Source organism: Pelophylax lessonae (genome assembly GCF_965119305.1).
Source record: "Pelophylax lessonae genome assembly, chromosome: 6".
NCBI classification, from domain to species: Eukaryota; Metazoa; Chordata; class Amphibia; order Anura; family Ranidae; genus Pelophylax; species Pelophylax lessonae.
Window position 1 is genome coordinate 69,550,952 of NC_138773.1, and position 20,011 is coordinate 69,570,962.

A 20,011-nucleotide genomic window follows, 5' to 3' on the forward strand; every position below is an offset into this window, starting at 1 on the left:
TGGGTACCACAGGCCATAAAAACTGCATTTTAATTTTGTCATACAATACACAGTAGACAGGATAAAACAGTAAAAATACAAAAAAGTATACATATAGGTCCATAGCAGTATAAATTGCATATTGGTACATAAACATCTTGAGGCTCAATGCATTTTGTGAGATTCAACTGACTTCTTCAAGAGCAGATGCGTATTTGGTCTATAAATATAATACAACATATACACATCAAATAATACAACATAATACACATCAAAATACAATGCAGTAATCATAAAATTTTATTTTTTAAAATGGACCTAAAGGCGGATAAGTACTCACATCGGCTGAGCCAGGATGAGAGACCTGTGCAACCCCCAGGTAGCGGCCGCAAATGCCTAATCCGGGAGTTGAAGGAGTGGAACAAACAGACCGCCTCCAAGGGGGGACATGTGGGAGATAAGTGTGGTATATCGAATGTGGGAAGATATCCCATGTCCCCCCTTGGAGGCTGTCTGTTTGTTCCACTGCTTCAACTCCCGGATTAGGCATTTGCGGCCGCTACCTGGGGGTTGCACGGGTCTCTCATCCTGGCTCAGCCGATGTGAGTACTTATCCGCCTTTAGGTCCATTTTAAAAAATAAAATTTTATGATTACTGCATTGTATTTTGATACTATGTTGTATTATATTTATAGACCAAATACGCATCTGCTCTTGAAGAAGTGAGTTGAATCTCACGAAATGCATTGAGCCTCGGCTGCAGAGATAGCCAGAAAGGTTTAAGGACGTTGGAAAGCTTCAGCTATTCAGAATGAAGCAATTAAGGCCTCTATAAGTTATCCAGAGGATGACTACTGATTGCTGCATCCTGAGGCTTTGTGCGTTAAGGAGAGCAGTGAGCTGAGAGACTTCTGAAGGTGAGGTGGTGTTGGACTTTTTCTGTGTGAAAAGAAAACAAATGGACTATTGGTTTTCTGCTGTATGACTAGCAGTGTCTGCCCGGCAGTAGGTTGGGACAGACACCATAGATAGGTTCCTGTGTTGTGAAGGTAGACACCCCAAGTGGCCAGGGTTTATTTTATGTTTGTTTGATTTATGCTGTTTGGATGCTTTCACTTGTTTCCAGCACCCACACCCGCTACCGAGCTAACCCCTTACAACATATACGTGTTCCTGCACAGAACAGCCACCCTGTAGCAGTATATCGGTCAGGAAGTGGATAATACCCAATTTTTTGGTAAAAAATAAAATATGATGTAAATAGATACCAGTTATGTCAAGATTGAATATTGCGCACGTCTGTGAAATGGCAACAAATTATGTTACCTAAAATTGTCAGCAGGGAATATTTTAAAAGCCTTTACAGATTGTCAGTTTAGAGTCAAAGTAGAACTATAGGCAAAACTTTTTTTTTTTTCATTTATAATAGATTAAGGGAGGGCTATAACCCCTGCCAGTATTTTGTTTGCCATCCCATTGGCGGATTTTTCTATTCACTTCCTATCCCATAGCCAAAACAGGAAGTGAGAAGAAAACACTGCAAATTAGGGGAATCCCTTAGGGCCCCCCAGGTCACCAGAACTAGTATCCCCATTGGAACATTTCCCCACTATTACTTTACTGGGCAAAAATCTAAATTTAGGATTTTCTTTTACTTTCAGTGACAATGATAAACAGGGCAAATAAAGAGGGTGAACCTCCCCAACGTGGGCACAGAAAGCAATAAAAACTGACAGAGGTTCTAATTCCTATAAACTCTATCCAAAACGAAATAAAAAAGGTTTTGTCTTTTTTGGAAGGCGACACAGGCGACACAGGCGGGGAGCAATTACATGGTCTGGCAAAGGGCCTTGTGTGTCCTGTTGCGAGGCTACTGGGGTTATTCAAGCCCCTTTTTTGGACTTGTGTTATGTCAAGGGGCATCAAGAGTCTCCATTTGAGGATCCTATGCAATTAATCCTATATAAGATACACCCTATATTTACTACTGGGATGTCCTACTCACAATTTACTACAGTACCTCTAACAATATACCGATAGACATTAGGATTCAGATTGTACACATTGATCCTTTAGGTATCAGCCTTACAGTTGGATTGATCTATTTGTGACATCCAAGTGTAAACTCTCTTATGGAGTTCTTTGGCCTTTTTTTGCTCCCTGTGTCCGCCCAAAGCCAAATTTACCCTGTTGCACCATATTGAGGAGAATCTTTCTGTCTGTAATTGATCCTGATGAAGAAATCTGCGAAACGCATTGACCTTCGAGCAGACGTATTCTCTTATATTGACGCTAGGTCTTACATGTAATCTGGACTCATGTGTAACTATGTTTAATATGTCTTGACATGTGGAACTAATTATAACCCTCTTTTCGGGTTGAGTTTTTTCCTTATGTTTTTTATTTATTATGTTTTTAATGGAACTGAATAAATGTGAATTCTATATAATTTTTTGATATTGAAGTCTGTCCTTATTGTGCCCATAAAGCCCACCTTGGGCCTAGTTTTCAACTGAGCTATTTTTCCTTTTGTCTTACATACTTAAAACTAGTTATACTTAAAATGTGAGCTATGGTGCTAGAATTGCTCTCACTCCGATGTTCAAAGTGATAACTCAAATGTGACGTGCAATCACAGTTTACAAATTTATGTTGGACCGAAGTGCAGGCTTGCATTTGCGCACAAGCACAGGGGATGCCGGTGCTGTAAATGTTTTCTTATTTTTAAACTTATTTTCATTTAACTTTATTGCTATCACAAGAGTTGAAGAAACCCCCTTGTGATAGCTTTGGGCAGTGACAGGTACTCTTTATGGAAACAGGAGTTTATCACACCCCTGATGTCTGCCCTGCCCTCCAAGGCAGCTGATCAAACACAGATTGTCTTTGATCAGCTGCTTCCCAGGTCAGGGAATGATCTCTATGAAACCCGAAGTCCTTGTCACTTCCATCTTCATTCATCACAGGAGATCTGGGAATGGCTGTTCATCCTCCTCTGTGGACTGCTGTCCTAATTGCTTACCATGGTTCAAGGCACCCCATTGGAACAGGAGAGGCTAGGAACGGTGGGAGAGGGGGACCTTCTAAACACTGAAAAAGTGATCGGGCAGTCGTCTTATCTACGTTCCTGGTCAATAGTAGAGTGAATGTTTACATTCCGGTGCCAGAAGTTTCTGTTTGTGTTCAATCAAGAGGCATGTGTGGATTACATAGGTCAAAACTTTGGAATGAAGTATTTGTATTGTGATTTTGAATATGTTTATATCCCTACCCGGGAAATTCATGATCGTCCCTTCAAAATATCTATACCCCTGAGGAAGCGGTGTACTAACCGCGAAACATGTTGGGCAAGGCCCTGGCACAGCTCAATGGCTCTCCAGGCCTATTGATTTAGAGAGATTTATTTTATTGTATATGTAATACTCACTGTTATGTCATGTCTGTCTTTTTTATTACTGTTATAATAAATAATGTAATTTTAAACTGTTTTTGTATGACTTTTGGTACGGTACCAATAAAATCCCCATTGCCCTCTTTTTCTACATTTTTTCTATATTCTCCCTGCTTTGGTAGTTGTGTCTAATGATGAGAAGCAAAATGTTTAATACAGGGTTCATAAACATTTTTACCAATAAAATTCCATGACTTTTCCAGGATTTCAAGTAAATATTCATGACCTAATGTTTCCTGAAATGTCTATGTATACATGTTAAATAAGAAGAAAATCCATGTTACACCCAGCATATTTTTACTAAAATAAATTACAAGCTTTGTAGTGTACAGTAGAATATGAAATATTTAGTTAACTATTGTAATTTAACCAATATTATCAACTATATTTGAATATACTGGAGAAAGAAAAAGATTTGATGGGCGCTCCTGCTTGAGGTTAAAGCTTCAGTTCAGGCAGTCATGATGGACAAGCTGCAGCCGGACTGGTATGGATGGCACAGATGCACAAATACAGCGCTTACATCGAGGGCAGCTCTTTGTTAGGCCAAAGCAACAATCCCACGAACGGCAGAAAAGAGAGAAAGGCGCCACTCAGTGGAGCATATAAATAATTTTATTGACGCATATTATAATTAAGAAATTACAATAAAAATTCCGGGTCCGCAGTGTTTCCATCCCAGGCTGGCCAGCAGCAGCCGGGAGAGGGTAGAACCCATGAGTGTGATTGATGCAGCGGTGATGCGCATATCTCACTGGAGGGCCACGCAAACATGAGGACGCGGGGGGAGGGGGGGCGTTACCAGTTTTGGAGCATGCCTGAACTGCTCCTTGATTGATAATATGTGTCAATAAAAGTATTTACATGCTCCACTGAGTGGCGCCTTTCCCTCTTTTCTGCATATGCAACAAATAATTTCCATGACTTTCCCAAAACTTTTGGATTAAGGTAATTTTTTTCCAGGCGTGGAAAGTGCCATTTAAAATCCCATGACTTTTCCAGGTTTTTCATGACCGTACGAACCCTGTTAATAGCATCTCTCTGAGTAGTGCAGGATGGCTGTGACTACTCTTTCTGCTCTGCCTCTGTCTATGCAACACCCGATCAGCAGCCTGACAGTCAAGGAGACACTCCACAGTCCTTTTGGACCACAGGCTCATACACAATACAACCTCCAAAGCTGCTGCAAAAGGCATTAGGAGTTGGAGTCCTGGAGCAGCTTACACGCCTATAGGCACTTTTTAAAATGAGAATGCGCTGATAACATCTCATGGTTTCTAAAGCTGGGCATACACTGATCGAAATTCAATAGGTTCAGCATGAACAATGTGTGGCCATCCCCACTCAGCAGGTCAATTGTTACATCAAATTCTGTTAAAGGGACATGGCTGAATGAAAATGTATATCTATGTATGGCTTGCTTAAGGTCCTTTTCACACGGGCCAGATCTTGTTTTGCTCAGCAGGGGATCCATCCGCTTATGCAGAGCGGACACAGACACTGCCCACTCTCCATTATGGGCGGTTGGATGTAAATGGACTGGCTGTCTGTTTACACCTGACTGCCATCCGATCCAGCCAGACAGAAGGGGAACAGATCCCTCTTTCCGTTTGTGTTAGCCGGATCGGAGGTAGCCGGGTGTAAATGGACACAAGTCTGTTTACATAAGGCTATCCATAAAAGAGACTGGAGGGTCCGGTCGGGTCCGTCTAAAAAACTGACAGGCGGACCCGACTAGACCGCCTGTATAAAAGGGGCCTAAAGCCTTGTACACACAATCAGATTATAGAATGATCTTTCGTTCGTTTTTTTGTTGCATGCTAGTCTCATGTCGAAAGTGAAGAGGTTACTTTCATACTAAAATTCCCGTACGACAGAATTAGACTCCAGAAGTGACGTCATGTGTTGAATTGTTTTGTATGTGTTCTTTCGTTTCTGAGCATGCCTAGTCTTGCTCTTACGATTTTTTTCGGACGAAAACTGTACTAATTAAACGAAAATCGGACGTTGAGTTGACGTACGATAAAAATTATATAGCCTGCACATCCAGTTTTTGTCATCCGAAAATTCGTAATCGGCTGTCGAAAGCACCATACTAACAATCCGAAAATCGGCAGATCGTTCGTCGGACGAAATGTTACTTTCGATTTTCATATTGTGTGTACGGGCCTTTAGTCAGAAGGAAAAATCAGTTTTTACACATATAAAGTAAAGCCTAATATTGCTAGGCATATCTTTACATGAAAAATGATTTATTGAGCTAAAATATTTTTATTAAAATCTTAATTATCGCTTAGCAGAAACAGAGAAACATACAGTATCTTACAAAAGTGAGTACACCCCTCACATTTTTGTAAATGTTTTATTATATCTTTTCATGACAACAGTGAAGAAATGACCCTTTGGTACAATGTAAAATTCACACCTGAGACCTTGTAACACTAGTCACATGACATCGGGGGGGGGGGGGGGCTAATTGGGCCCGATTTGGAAATTTTGACTTAGGGGTGTATTCACTTTTGTTGACAGGGGTTTAGACATTAATGGCTGTGTGTTGTTATTTTGAGGGGACAGCAAATTTACACTGTTATACAAGCTGTACACTCACTACTTTACATTGTAGCAAAGTGTAATTTCTTTGTTGTCACATGAAAAGATATAATAAAATATTTACAAAAATGTGAGGGGTGTACTCACTTTTGAGAGATACTCTAATTACATAGAAACACAGAAGAGTGACACCAGAAAAAAAGAAAAGGTGATCCATCGTTAGTCTGCCCTATTTTTTAATTTTTTATTCATACATGTATTTGGGGTGTTTTTGTTTTGTTTTATTTTCCTTTTTTGTTTGAGTACAGATTTATGTTTGTCCCAAGCATGTTTAAATCCGCTTACTGCTGACTGACTCCCTACCTTTGCTAAAAGTCTATTCCAAGGTTCAGCTACTCTTGCAGTAATAAGATGACCTTCTACAGGCCGCTTTCACACTGGCACTCTCTGGCAGTGAATCTTGCTCAGCGGGGGAATCTCTCTGCTGATCCTCACTGAACAGGCAGACAACAGGTCTGTGTCCGCTCAGCTTATGTAGAGTGAACAGAGACACAGCCCGCTTTCCTGTATGGAGGGTCCCATGTAAAACGGACTGCCTGTCCATTTACATCCGATCTGATTGACCAGACGGATGGGGAACGGCTCCCTTATCTGTCTGTTTTTAGTGGACAGGATCGGATGTCGGCAGGTGTCAACGGACACATGTCCGTTGACTCCCGCTGCTCTATAGAGGGCAAAGGATGGTCCAATCTAGTCTGCCTAAAAAAGCGGACATGCAGACCCTATTGGTACGTCCATATGAAAGGGGCCTTATGTTCGTTTTGAACCTGCTCGTTTGAGGTCCTGTCCCCCGTGTTCTGATCTCATCTTTATATTGAAAATATTACTCTGAATCTTATTGTCAAGGACCATGAACGAGGCAGAGGCAGAAAATGCAGTTAAAAATCACATCTTTAATGTAATAGTAAAATAATACAAATCAGGAACGTAGTCAAAAACAGAAGCCAGGGTAAGTAAGCCAAAATGAATAATCAGATGAGCCAGAATCAGGAAGCCAGGAATCAGCGTAGTCAGAAGCCAAAGATCAAGAACCAGAAGAAAATTCAGCCAGGCAAAGTAAAACAAGAACACAGAAGAGAGAGACACACAGGATATATTGACCAAGGCAAAGGCACTGAAGGAATGAGCCAGGCAGTTTAAATAGCCAAAAGGGGCTGGCCGTAGGCTGGACCCATGAGGAAGGTAATGGTAACCAGGTGAATCAGTGTGGAAACAATGAGTGGCTGATAATTATCTGACAGCTGAGCAGCCAGAATACTAAGAAGAGAGCTGCTAAAAGCCCATCCCTGACACCTATTCACCCCCTTTGATGTATTTAAAGGATTCAATCATGTCTTCCCTTTCCCTTCTTTCCTCCAGACTGTACTTATTAACTTCCTGAAGCCTCTCTCTATGTTTTATCCCTCAGATCTTTCTACAGTTTTGATGCCCATCTCTGGACTCATTCTAACTTATCAATATCTTTTTTGTAAGTGAGGTCTGCAGGCACAGTAATCTAAATGAGGTCTAACTAAAAATCTATATAGAGGAATCAGGACCTCATTTCTCCTGACAGTGACCCCTCTAGTGATACATCTTTGAACACATAAGTGAAGGTTAGAATGACACCCTAATTTGGAAAAAAAAATAACATTTAAACATATAGGATGTGCTCAAAAACATTGTGTAAGTAGTTGAGCGCTCGCAGTGTAGAATTTTCCAGATGAATTACTCACAGATGCCTCCTATGGAGTGTAAGCAGCATCACTACTAGGACAATCTTACATAAATGGTCAGGCTAATGGAAATGCTCTCCGAAACGTATATTCCTCAATGCACCCAACCCTGACCTTTATTGCCTGCCAAAGATAATGGCTGGAAAGAAAGACAGCAATGTTATAGATGTCAACTAGGATGACCCTTAAATGTGTGTATTTTCATTGGTAAGTATTGTGACAGCAAAAAAAGGTATTTAAACATCCAATCTTTAGATATGTATCTGCTTTACTTACTGTCCCTTGAATGGAATCGATTTGAGTCAAGGCCAAAGGCTACCTTAATGGATGTTTGCTGTTATTTATGGGTTTCTGTAAGAGGGGGGTGCTAATAGGATTAGGGGCAATGTTTTGTATTTAATTAAAATGTTTAAATAGAAAGTATTTTCTCAAAAAAAAAATAAAAAACGTAATGGTGATAAAAATTTAATGAGATTCTAAAATGTAACACGACACGTATAAGGTCCCTGACTTGCATATAGGTTGCATTCTGTATATGACTAATAGAAAAAGGAAATAAGCAGCCAGAGCTGTATGATAAATACAATGCTAGGGATACCAGAATGATTTACCACTGCACATGGGTATGCCTAAGTGGATCTGGTTATTCATAACCTGCCAGTGATCTGTGAATATCATTCATAAACTTATTTGCAAGTTTTCAAGGTGAATAGACAAATGTATCATTAATTCTCAATGATAATGAGCTTTTATATAATACCAGGAAATGAAAGCGTATGTCAAAGTCCTGGTAGTAACAAAAAACAGTTTCATTTTTTAACCACATGATCCCTTTAAGACAAATAATGGAAAGAAGCACACAAATGTTAAAGTCAATTTTAAATGCTGACATACCATACATCCCATTGTGCACAACATCAGTGCCATACTGGGCTCTCCACAGGAACTGGTCTTTATTCTTACACACATGTGGATCTTCGGGACCCAGAAGCTCCAGGAGCTTGAGAACTGCATTGATTCTCTGCAGGCAGAGGACCAGGCAGGGGGTGGAGGTCAGGTAGTCACAGTGCGCCTGGCATGAAGCTTCATCCTACAAGGAGAGTACAAGTAACAAAAAATCTACAGTATCGTATTAGGTGGAAAAACATATATCATCAATACAATTATTGCAGTTGGGGATATTAGCTACATAAAGACAGTTCTTTGGATGTTTAGTAAAATTTTATTTTAGTCTAACGAGCAGGGCCCTCTAATTTCTCCTGTATTCAATTGTATTGCAACTGTACTTACTGTCGTACATGTTGTAAAGTGCTGCGCAAACTGTTGGCGCTATAAAAATCCTGTAGTTATAATAATAGTGTAAAGAATGAAAACTTGGCTTCTGGGAAATACATGCAATCCTGTTCAGATACACATAAGGGTGAAAACAACATTTGCAATTGCAGCCCATCAGACTCTTCTGACACCGGTCTGCATCAACATCACAATATTTTCAGGTCATTTTATACTCTAAGACCACTCTTTGTTTATATGTAAAAATTAGTATTTTTTTTGCTAGAAAATTACTTAGAACCCCAAAAAATTATATATATATATATATATATATATATATATATATATATATATATATTAGAATAAAGTGGTGGGTTTTTAAATTTTTTTATATTACACAGTATTTTCAAACTTTTGGGGAAAAAAATACACTTTAATTAATTTTAATGCACATAAACACAATATAATACCTAATTTTTTGGTAACATATAAAAGATGGTGTTACGCCGAGTAAACAGATACCTAACAGGTAAAGGTTTAAACTTGCGCACGCTGGTGGAATGGCGCCAAACTACATTATTTAAAAATCTCCAAAGGCGACATTATAAAAGCCTTTACAGGTTACCAGTTTAAAGTTACACAGGAGGTCTGATGCTAGAATTATTGTTCTCGCTCTGACATTCGCAGCAATACCTCACATGTGTGGTGCGATTGCTGTTTACATACAGTACCTCACAAAAGTGAGTACACCCCTCACATTTTTGTAAATATTTTAATATATCTTTTCATGTGACAACACTGAAGAAATTACACTTTGCTACAATGTAAAGTAGTGAGTGTACAGCTTGTATAACAGTGTAAATTTGCTGTCTCGCCCGTAATTTTATTAATGAGTTGTTGTATCCTTAACCAGTCTTTCCAGATCTTAGGACATTCCCACCAGATATGAGTCATTGTGCCCACCAACTGACAACCCCTCCAACACAGATTTGACTTCACTGGCTGACATCTATGTGCTATAACCAGTGTTCTGTACTATCTCGAAAGGCACTTGTAATTCATCTCTATGGTATTTACATCTCTAGCGGTGCAGTGTGCGGCCCTCAGCACAGTTCTCTCCTCGTGCTCTTGCAAACCAGATCCTATTTCTCTTTCCCAACTTTCTATAAATGTAGGTTTCCAGATCAGTTAACACCTTATATACAGTATCTTAGACATACCATGTCTTATTTTTGTTAACGGGTTACAGAGTTTTTCCACCAGGTACAACTCTTTTTCTGATCTGATGGGTTGGGGCAAAGAGCCTACAAAATGTTTTAATTGCATAGAACTCCAACTATTTAGTGTCAACCTACCCAATGCGTTTAATTCGTAAAAGGATCTAATCTTTCCATTGTGTGTTATTTCTTTAAAATCCCCTAACCCACCACCAAACTTTTTCTAGATTCCAGATTAAAAAAATGTTGTGCCTTCTAATGGTAGTAAAGGAGAGTTGTATTTCCACCCAGCCTGCCTATATAGCGTGTCTCCAGTTTTATAAATAACTCATTATTTCAAGGTGTGTCTTCGTGTATTTCCCTAAACTTTGGTGGGATCCAAATGTTCCTTTCCAATTGTGCGCAGATTAATGTGATTTCCAACTTAACCCATCTTTTTTCTGATTTTTTTTTTGTCCATTCTATCATCCGTGATATCAGTGCTGCTGTGTAGTATCATTTAATGTCAGGTGTCAATAACCCCCCCCCCCTTATCCCTACTAAGAGCCGCATACTGCACCCTAGGTTTTTTTCCCTTGCCATATAAAGTTTAACAACATTGTTTTTATTATTTTTAAGTATGCCGCTGGGATGGCAATAGGTAACATTTGAAATCTATATAATATTTTGGGCAAGATTATAATTTTAAAATTGTGGTGGATGTGGGTGCCTCAAACCCAGGTAAGGGGACTTTAAGGGCAAGAGTAGGTTAGAAAATAACGTTGAAAAAGAAGAAAATTTATTGATAATAATAATAATAATACAGATTACATATTAAAGATGGGATGACCCATAGACAATTGGTATATGGGTAAAGCCCATAGTGTGCAGTCAGATAAAGTATGGAAAAATTGTGACTTGAAAACGGTGATAGAGATCCACCTATTTTGCTGTTTCTATTTTCCAGGTTGGGGATAAACAGAATCCAAAGCAAAATAAGGGAAAAGGATCTTGGGTATGATCCTAGTAAGTCCTACGCGTTTCAGCCCTATGAGGGCCTTTCTCAAGGATAAATCACCAATTATGTTTTTAAGCCCGAATGTTGCATGTCAATGCACCTTTCTTTGATACTCAAACTGCAGCGGGAACCGTATGCTGCTAACAGGCGGCGTCACCCTCTTTTGCAAAGAACTGTGTGATCCTGGTGGATTTCGTCACAGTTTGCATAATGTGTCAGAGGCTTCAATCCATTGACTGAGTACGTTTTTGTGTATCCAGTGTTGAAAATCCTGGTTACTTCGACTTTTTGTTACATCAGCAGAGAGATGCAAACTGTAGGGGTAAAAGTATAGGTAAAGTTCCCATTTGAATAATGGAGCAGCAATGTTTCCTTTTCCCAGGAGCTGGAATGAAGCTTCATTCCAGCTTCTGGGAAAAGGAAACATTGCTGCTCCATTATTCAAATGGGAACTTTACCTATACTTTTACCACTACAGTTTGCATCTCTCTGCTGATGTAACAAAGTCGAAGTAACCAGGATTTTCAACACTGGATACACAAAAACGTACTCAGTCAACGGATTGAAGCCTCTGACACATTATGCAAACTGTGACGAAATCCACCAGGATCACACAGTTCTTTGCAAAAGAGGGTGACGCCGCCTGTTAGCAGCATACGGTTCCCGCTGCAATTTGAGTATCAAAGAAAGGTGCATTGACATGCAACATTCGGGCTTAAAAACATAATTGGTGATTTATCCTTGAGAAAGGCCCTCATAGGGCTGAAACGCGTAGGACTTACTAGGATCATACCCAAGATCCTTTCCCCTTATTTTGCTTTGGATTCTGTTTATCCCCAACCTGGAAAATAGAAACAGCAAAATAGGTGGATCTCTATCACCGTTTTCAAGTCACAATTTTTCCATACTTTATCTGACTGCACACTATGGGCTTTACCCATATACCAATTGTCTTTGGGTCATCCCATCTTTAATATGTAATCTGTATTATTATTATTATTATCAATAAATTTTCTTCTTTTTCAACGTTATTTTCTAACCTACTCTTGCCCTTAAAGTCCCCTTACCTGGGTTTGAGGCACCCACATCCACCACAATTTTAGAATCTTCTGGGACGGTGGCAAAAACCTACTACAGGGTCCAAATGAGACATAAACTCCCCTCCAGATTATAATTTTAAACATATTTATTCTACCTAACCTTGGGCGAGTCAATATTTTCCTAATATTTAACTTTATCTCCTCTAAAAGTGGTATGTAATTGGCTAGTTAAAGATTTTCAGATAATGCTGTTAGATTTATCTCTAAATATTTTAGTTCAGACTTAGCCCAAGAAAATGGGAATTCTTTCTGCAGGGCCTGCTCTTCTTTTTTATTCAGTCTAATGTTTAGAATTACTGTTTTTTTTTTTTGGGTTTATCTTAAAGTTTGACAATTTCCAACATCTATTTAATTCCTTAATAATATTTGTCAGGCTTATTCTAGGATTGCTAATATAAAACAAGACATCGTCTGCATATGCTGCAATTTTATGTTCGATCTTCTCTCCCTTTATATCTACAATATCTACAATATTCCTTATAGTGGCCAGCAAAGGTTCCAATGACAGGAAGAACAACAGGGGAGAAAGAGGGCATTCCTGTCTCGTCCCATTACACATCCTAAACCAAGTTGATAGGTTACCATTTACTTTTACTGATGCAGATGGATTTTTATATAGGGCTCCTATCCACTGAATCATCTTAGGTCCAACACCCAGGTCCTTTATTGTGTCAACCATGAATTCCCAGTCCACCCTGTCAAATTCTTTTTCTGTAATTGACAGCAAAAGGGCCAGTACTTCCTATTTTTTAGACTTGTATAATAACAGTTGAGTTCTAATCCCTTTGTCTTTACTTTCCCTTCCTGGGATGAATCCTGTCTGATCTGCATGGATCCATTCTGTCATCAGGTCCTTTAATGGGGCCGTTAAAATTTTTGAGTATAATTTTGTATCTGTATTTAGCAGTGCTATTGGCTTATAACTAGAGCACAGGGTTGCATCTTTCCCATCTTTAGGTATTACAGTTATATGTGCCTGCAGTGATTCGACTCTCATCTCCCCCTTTTCACCTATCTCATTCATATAAGAGCAGAGTTTCGGGACCAATATTTCCTTGTATCTCTTGTAACTAGTAGTATATCCATCTGGTCCAGGGCTTTTTCCAGTTTGGGTGTTTTTTAAGGCTTCCCTTACTTCTTTCTGAGACATTGGTGCCTCTAAAGCGAGTATTTTTTCCATTTTTATCTTAGGGAGCTTTGAGGTCTGTAAATATTTTAAGATCTTTTGTTTTCTATATTGTTCTACCTCTGGTGTTTCTTTTTTTTTTTTTAAATAATCTCTCTGGTGTTTCTTTTTGATGAGCAGTATATAGAGTTTTATAATAGTTTGGAAATGCACTAGCTATTTCTATAGTTGAGTGCACCAAATCTCCTTTACTATTCTTTATTTTTTTCTATAGTTGTTTGATTGTTTACTTTTTAATAGTCTTGCTAGGTGTTTTCCAGGTTTATTTCCCCATTTATATCTTTCCTTGGCTACCCTACTGAAACATGGTCTAGTCTCTTCTTCAAGCAGTTCTCTTAATTTACCTCTTTTTAATACTAAAACTTTTTGTGTCTCGGCATCTAGTCTCTCTTTATGTTTCTGTTCCGCCTCGTGTATCTCTGATATTAATCTATTTATGTGGGCAGTTCTTTCCTTTTTTTTCCTAGAACCTATCGAGCTAAATATCCCTCTACTATATGCTTTATAGGCATCCCAGATTGTGGCTAAGGACATTTTAGGGGTTTCATTTACTAGGAAATATTGGTCCAATTATTCCTCTATTTTTCTTCCCACTTTCTCATCCTGCAATAGTTCTTCATTTATTCTCCATGAGTTTACCTTTCTGTGGGATCCTGGGAATTTTAGTCATTGTCCCTATCGATGTACTAACAACTGCTTCTATTAACCTGTGTTCTATCATTATATAATCCAATCTTGAGTACCTCGAGTGCATGGGGGAGTAGAAGGAATAATCCCTCTCTCCTGGGTGTTGGTTTCTCCATGCGTCTACTAATTGACATCAGTAAAGCTTACTCTTAACCTTCCTAAGCTTCCCTTTACCCATGCACTCGATGTACAATCCAGAGATGGATCCATGCAGAAATAAAAAAACACCTGCCCCCTTAGTGACCAGGGCATTTTTTGCGATTCTGCACTGCGTTACGTTAACGGAAAATTCCATTGTACCCAAATAAAATTAGTGTCTTTTTTTCCCACAAAAAAGGCTTTCTTTAGGTGGTATTTGATCACCTGTGCGGTTTTTATTTTTTGCTCTATAAACACAGACGAGCGACAATTCTGAAAAAAAACATTATTTTTCACATTCTGCTATATAACATTCCCCAAAAAATGCAATAATCAAATGTTTTCATCCTTTTAGGCCAATTTGTATTCTGCTACATATTTTTGGTTTAAAAAAAAAAAAAAATCGCAATAAGCGTATTATATATATATTATATTATATGGTTTGCGTAAAAGTTATCGTGTCTACAAACTAGGGGAAAGATTTATGTCATTTATATTTATTTATTTATTTTTTACTAGTAATGGGGCCGATATGCGATTTTTAGCAGGACTGCGACAGATTGGACCCCTAACTGACCTTTTTGACACTTTTGGGGGGACCAGCGACATTACTACAGTAATCAGTGCTACAAATATGCACTGTTACAATGACACTGGCAGGGAAGGGGTTAACCTAGTGGGTGATCAAAGGGTTAAGTGTAAGCCTAAGGGAGTGTTTACTAACTGTGGTGGGAGGGGCTTGTGAAATTACCACAGAGACCTGTGATCCTATATAGAAGGATCACAGGCACTCTGTGATCATTTAAGAGAGAAGAACGGTCGGCTGTGTTTACAAAAGCTGACCATTGTTCTCTCTCAGCAGGGAGCGATAGCTGGTGGCCGGCGGAAATTGGAGCTGCCAGCTCCGTGCATCAGCATCCCCGCTGCCTCCCAGCACCATGCGCGTGACCGACGTAGTACCACATTGGTTCGCACAGCCGAGCCAGCCTACCGCAGTAAAACTGCGGCCGGCGGTCGGCAAGTGGTCAAAGAAGGTCAGTTTATCTAATACTTTCCTCAAATATTCTTTTTGAGTTTTATTTGGGCAACATATATTTGTTAGGGTACAGTCCGTACCCTGTAGTTGTCCCTTCAGGAAGCTGTATCGGCCCTCTGGGTCATCCAATCTTTCCTCCAGGGAGAACTTTACATCCTTGTCACCCCCTTTGCTCTTTTGATTGGTGAGTCTCCATAATACCAGATCGGAAGATATTTTGAATATATTTTCACATTTGTTTCTTGTGCGATATAAGTCTCCTGTAAAAAAAGACGATTTTAGCAGAGTTACGTCTGAGCTAGTCTAATATTTTATGTCTTTTAATTGGTGTGTTTAATCCTCTAACATTATATGATAGTATTTTCAATTAATTCAATCTCTCTGCCTCCTCTCACCTCACGTTGCTTGTTGCCCACCCGTCCTCCACCTGGACAATCCGGGTGAGGGAATGTGGAGCCTGCTTTACAATGCTTCCACACAAGTCTTTCATTAAGCTCAAAAGGAGTAGCTACTACAACTGGTAAAACCACAAGTAAGACCACAAATTCTATAAGACTACATTTCCCCTTACCCTCCCCCTCCATCCCTTCCCTTCTCCTCTCTCCCCAAATCCCCCCCTCACACCTCCCACCCACCCCTCCTCCCTCCATCTCCCCTCCTTCCCTAGTCCCGTCTTGATGTTGTTCTAAACAACTAATGGTCTTATAGTAGGAGTTAGAAGATCCACCCATTGGCTCTCCCACTCTCTACTCTATTATCTTGGGGTGGTGCCCTACCTAGCCCACTCATGAAAGGAGAACCCTCCCTCCCGTAAGGGTGAAGGAATTCAAGGGCCATCTGGGCAACCAAACCATATCACACTACTGTCTTCTTGTTTCTCCCACTTCCACCATCTCCCCTGTCCTACACCAATGGGCCCAATTAGCCATTTTTCCCTCCCTGGTGTCATGTGACACGTTAGTGTTACAAGATCTCAGGTGTGAATGGGGAGCAGGCATGTTAAATTTGGTGTTACCGCTCTCCCTCTCTCATACTGTTCAGTGGAAGTTCAAAATGGCACCTCATGGTAAAGAACTCTGAGGATCTGAAAAAAAAGTATTTTTGCTCTACATAAAGATGGCCTAGGCTATAAGAAGTTTGCCAAGACCCTGAAACTGAGCCGCAGCATGGTGGCCAAGACCATACAGCGGTTTAACAGGACAGGTTCCACTCAGAACAGGCCTCACTATGGTCGACCAAAGAAGTTGAGTGCATGTGCATAGCGTCATATCCAGGCGTTGTCTTTAGGAAATGAACGTATGAGTGCTGTCAGCATTGCTGCAGAGGTTGAAGGAGTGGGGAGTCAGCCCATCAGTGCTCAGACCATACGCCGCACATTGCATCAAATTGGTCTGTATGGCTGTCGTCCCAGAAGGAAACCTCTTCTAAAGATGATGCAAAAGAAGGCCCGCAAACAGTTTGCTAAAGCCAAGCAGACTAAGGACATGGATTAGTGGAACCATGTCCTGTGGTCTGATGAGACCAAGATAAACATATTTGGTTTAGATGGTGTCAAGCATGTCTGGCGGCAACCTTTGAAGACTGGGATGCAGGGCAGTATTCCAACATGATAACGACCCCATACACACCTCTAAGACGACCACTGCCTTGCTAAAGAAGCTGAGGGTAAAGATGATGGACTGGCCAAGCATGTCTCCAAACCTAAATCCTATTGAGCATCTGTGGGGCATCCTCAAACGGAAGGTGGAGGAGCACAAGGTCTCTAACATCCACCAGCTCCGTGATGTCATCGTGGAGGGGTGGAAGAGGACTCCAGTGGCAACCTGTGAAGCTCTGGTGAACTCCATGCCCAAAAAGGGTTAAGGCAGTGCTGGAAAATAATGGTGGCCACACAAAATATTGACACTTTGAGCCCAATTTGGACATTTTCACTTAGGGGTGTACTCACTTTTTTTTCCCAGAGGTTTAGACATTAATGGCTGTGTGTTGAGTTATTTTGAGGGGACAGCAAATTTACACTGTTATACAAGCTCTATCCTCACTACTTTACATTGTAGCAAAGTGTCATTTTTCAGTGTTCTCACATGAAAAGATAAAATAAAATATTTACAAAAATGTGAGGGGGTGTAGTCACTTTTGTGAGATACTGTATGTGTGCAGGACCAACATGTACGTTCGCCTTTGTGTGTAAGCACGTGGGGACGAAGGCACTTTACAGAAATGTTTTTTATTTTTTATTTATTTTTACACTGTTTCCTAAAACATCAAAAATGTTTGATCACTTTTATTGCTGTCACAAGGAATGTAAACATCCCTTGTGTCAGCAATAGGCAGTGACAGGTAAACGTTATGGAGAGATCTGGGGTCTATTAGACCCCCAGATGTCTCCTCTGCCCTTAAAAGCATCTGACCACACCAAGATCAGTGTGATCAGATGCTTTCATGCTTTCACATTTTAAAAATGGTTCTGTTTACATCTGGGGAAACCAGAAGTGACAAAACTTCCATTTCCGGTTTCCTATACCATAGAGCTAATATCAAGGACCTTCCGGGGAGGGGAGGGGGGGGGGCGACCCCTCCCACTGACTGTGAAAGTAATCCAGTGGCTAATTAGTCACTAGGATGGCTTCTACAAGAAAGCTGATCGCCTCCTGAAAGAACTATTCCGGGATGATATCTGTAGCTGCAGGGATCATCCCAGTGTACCGCTTGAACCTGTCGATATATATGTATGTTAGAGAGTCTTCAAGTGGTAAAGCACCTAAACATCTAGAGCAGGAGTCTCCAGTCTTTCTAAACAAAGGACCAGTTTACTGCTCTTCACACTTTAGGGGGCTGGACTGTGGCAAGTGGGTTTAGAAAATGCCCCGGCATTAGTAGGAGTAGACAATGTCTTAGGTTTGGGGGTCAGTGGGAGTAAATAAATGACATAGCACCCAGTGCCCCATCATTGGTCTTAGTGGGAGTAATAGAGCCCAACATTGGTATTAGTGGGAGGAATAAGGCCGCCATCATTCATATAAGTGGGAGCAATAGTGCCCCATTTTTTAAAGTAGTGGGAGGAATAGTGCCCTATTCTTGGTATAAGTGGGAGAAATAGTGCAGCATCATTGGTGTCAGTGGGAGGAATAATGCTCTATTGTTTATATCAATGGAAGGAATTATGCCCCACTGTTGGTATTAGTCAAATTTATAATGTTCCATCATTGATGCCAGTGGAAGAAATAGTGCTTCATTGTTGGTGTCAGTGGGAGAGGCAGTGCCCCACTCTTGGTGTCAGTGGAAGGAATAATGTCTCATCATTGGTTTCAGTGGGAGGGGCAGTGGCCCACTGTTGGTGTCAGTGGAAGGAATAGTGTCTCATCATTGGTTTCAGTGGAAGGAATAGTGCCCCATCATTGGTGTCAGTGGGAGGAATAATGTCTCATCATTGGTTTCAGTGGGAGGAATAGTGCCTCTTCATTGGTGTCAGTGAAAGGAATAGTGCGTAATATCAATGGGAGGAACAGCATTCTAAGGGCTGGAAAAAGGCAAGAAAACAGCCAAAGTTTGGAGATCACTGTTCTAGAGCTACACACAAAGGGTGTATTTAATGTAAGAATCAGTAAGATTTATAGCCCATGGCAACCAATCAGAGATCCATTTTTAGCTGCACAGCAGGGGACTTAGGCATCCAACACACTTATAAACAAAAGCAATGTCTTTCAGAATTTTAGCAATCACGATCCTGTGAAAATGATGTGCTAATTGGTGTCTATGCAAACCCAACCTTAACTTTTTTTATGTTATATTAATCATTTATATAACAGATTATTTTTTTCTGAGTGTGTGGCAACGTAGCCTTGCATAGGAAAAGACAAATTCCTCAGTCATGCTACTCTTGCAGCACTTGTAAGTTTAATAACCTGATATGTACAGTATTTGTCTGATTCCCATACCCGTTTGGCTTCTTTGGGAATGATGTGTAAAGACTCTTCTCTGGTCAGGTTCACCAGCTTTAACCCAACCAGGACAAACTTCTGCGTGTTGACTTTACGTAGTATCTTCCCCAGGTTGCTGCTCCAGGAGCCAGGCTTTAGAATGAGGACTGTATACAGTAAAGGAGGACCTAAAGGAAAGCATGTAAAATGATTATATATACTTTCTACTTAAACACATGGAAGGGGCTTGTAGACCCCCCACCTGAGGTTTGGTCACATGCATTATTTGATCAATATTAATCTGCTATCTGTAATTTATTGCTTTTGTGTGCAGATTGGTTAAGGAGGGTATTCATTACTAGGATATTCTTGTGGCACTGTTTAAAATAAGGATTGCACTACACTAGTCATAGGTACATCCTTTTCTACCCTGCTACCTTTGGGGAGTGGCAGGTACTATCATATTTTCTTTGGCTGAAGTCCTTTGGTTTTTTTTTTTTTTTTTTTTATTTGTCCCCTTTTTTTGTATTTTCTGTTTTATATTTTGGTATATTGTAATTTGTTGGTTTTTTTGTGTATCTACAGTTAAAAATGTTGTTAATACGAACCCCCCCCCCCCAAAAAAAGGTATATGGAGGCTTACTTAAAGAAAAAGTATAGCCAAAGATTTTTTTGGCTATACCTCTATGGACCCTGTTGCAAT

The 20,011-nt window shown here is 40.1% G+C and overlaps 1 protein-coding gene across 1 annotated transcript in view; it reads right to left on the reverse strand.

Annotated features, from left to right (window-relative positions):
- LOC309558919 (dynein axonemal assembly factor 8-like) overlaps positions 1 to 20,011 on the reverse strand; it is a 211,969-nt gene that overhangs the window by 58,809 nt on the left and 133,149 nt on the right. The window contains exons 24-25 of the mRNA XM_082262014.1: positions 19,327 to 19,496; positions 8,650 to 8,845 (exon numbers count right to left, since the gene is read on the reverse strand). Of these exons, the coding sequence (XP_082118140.1) occupies positions 8,650 to 8,845; positions 19,327 to 19,496 (366 nt within the window). The remainder of the gene's footprint in view (positions 1 to 8,649; positions 8,846 to 19,326; positions 19,497 to 20,011) is intronic.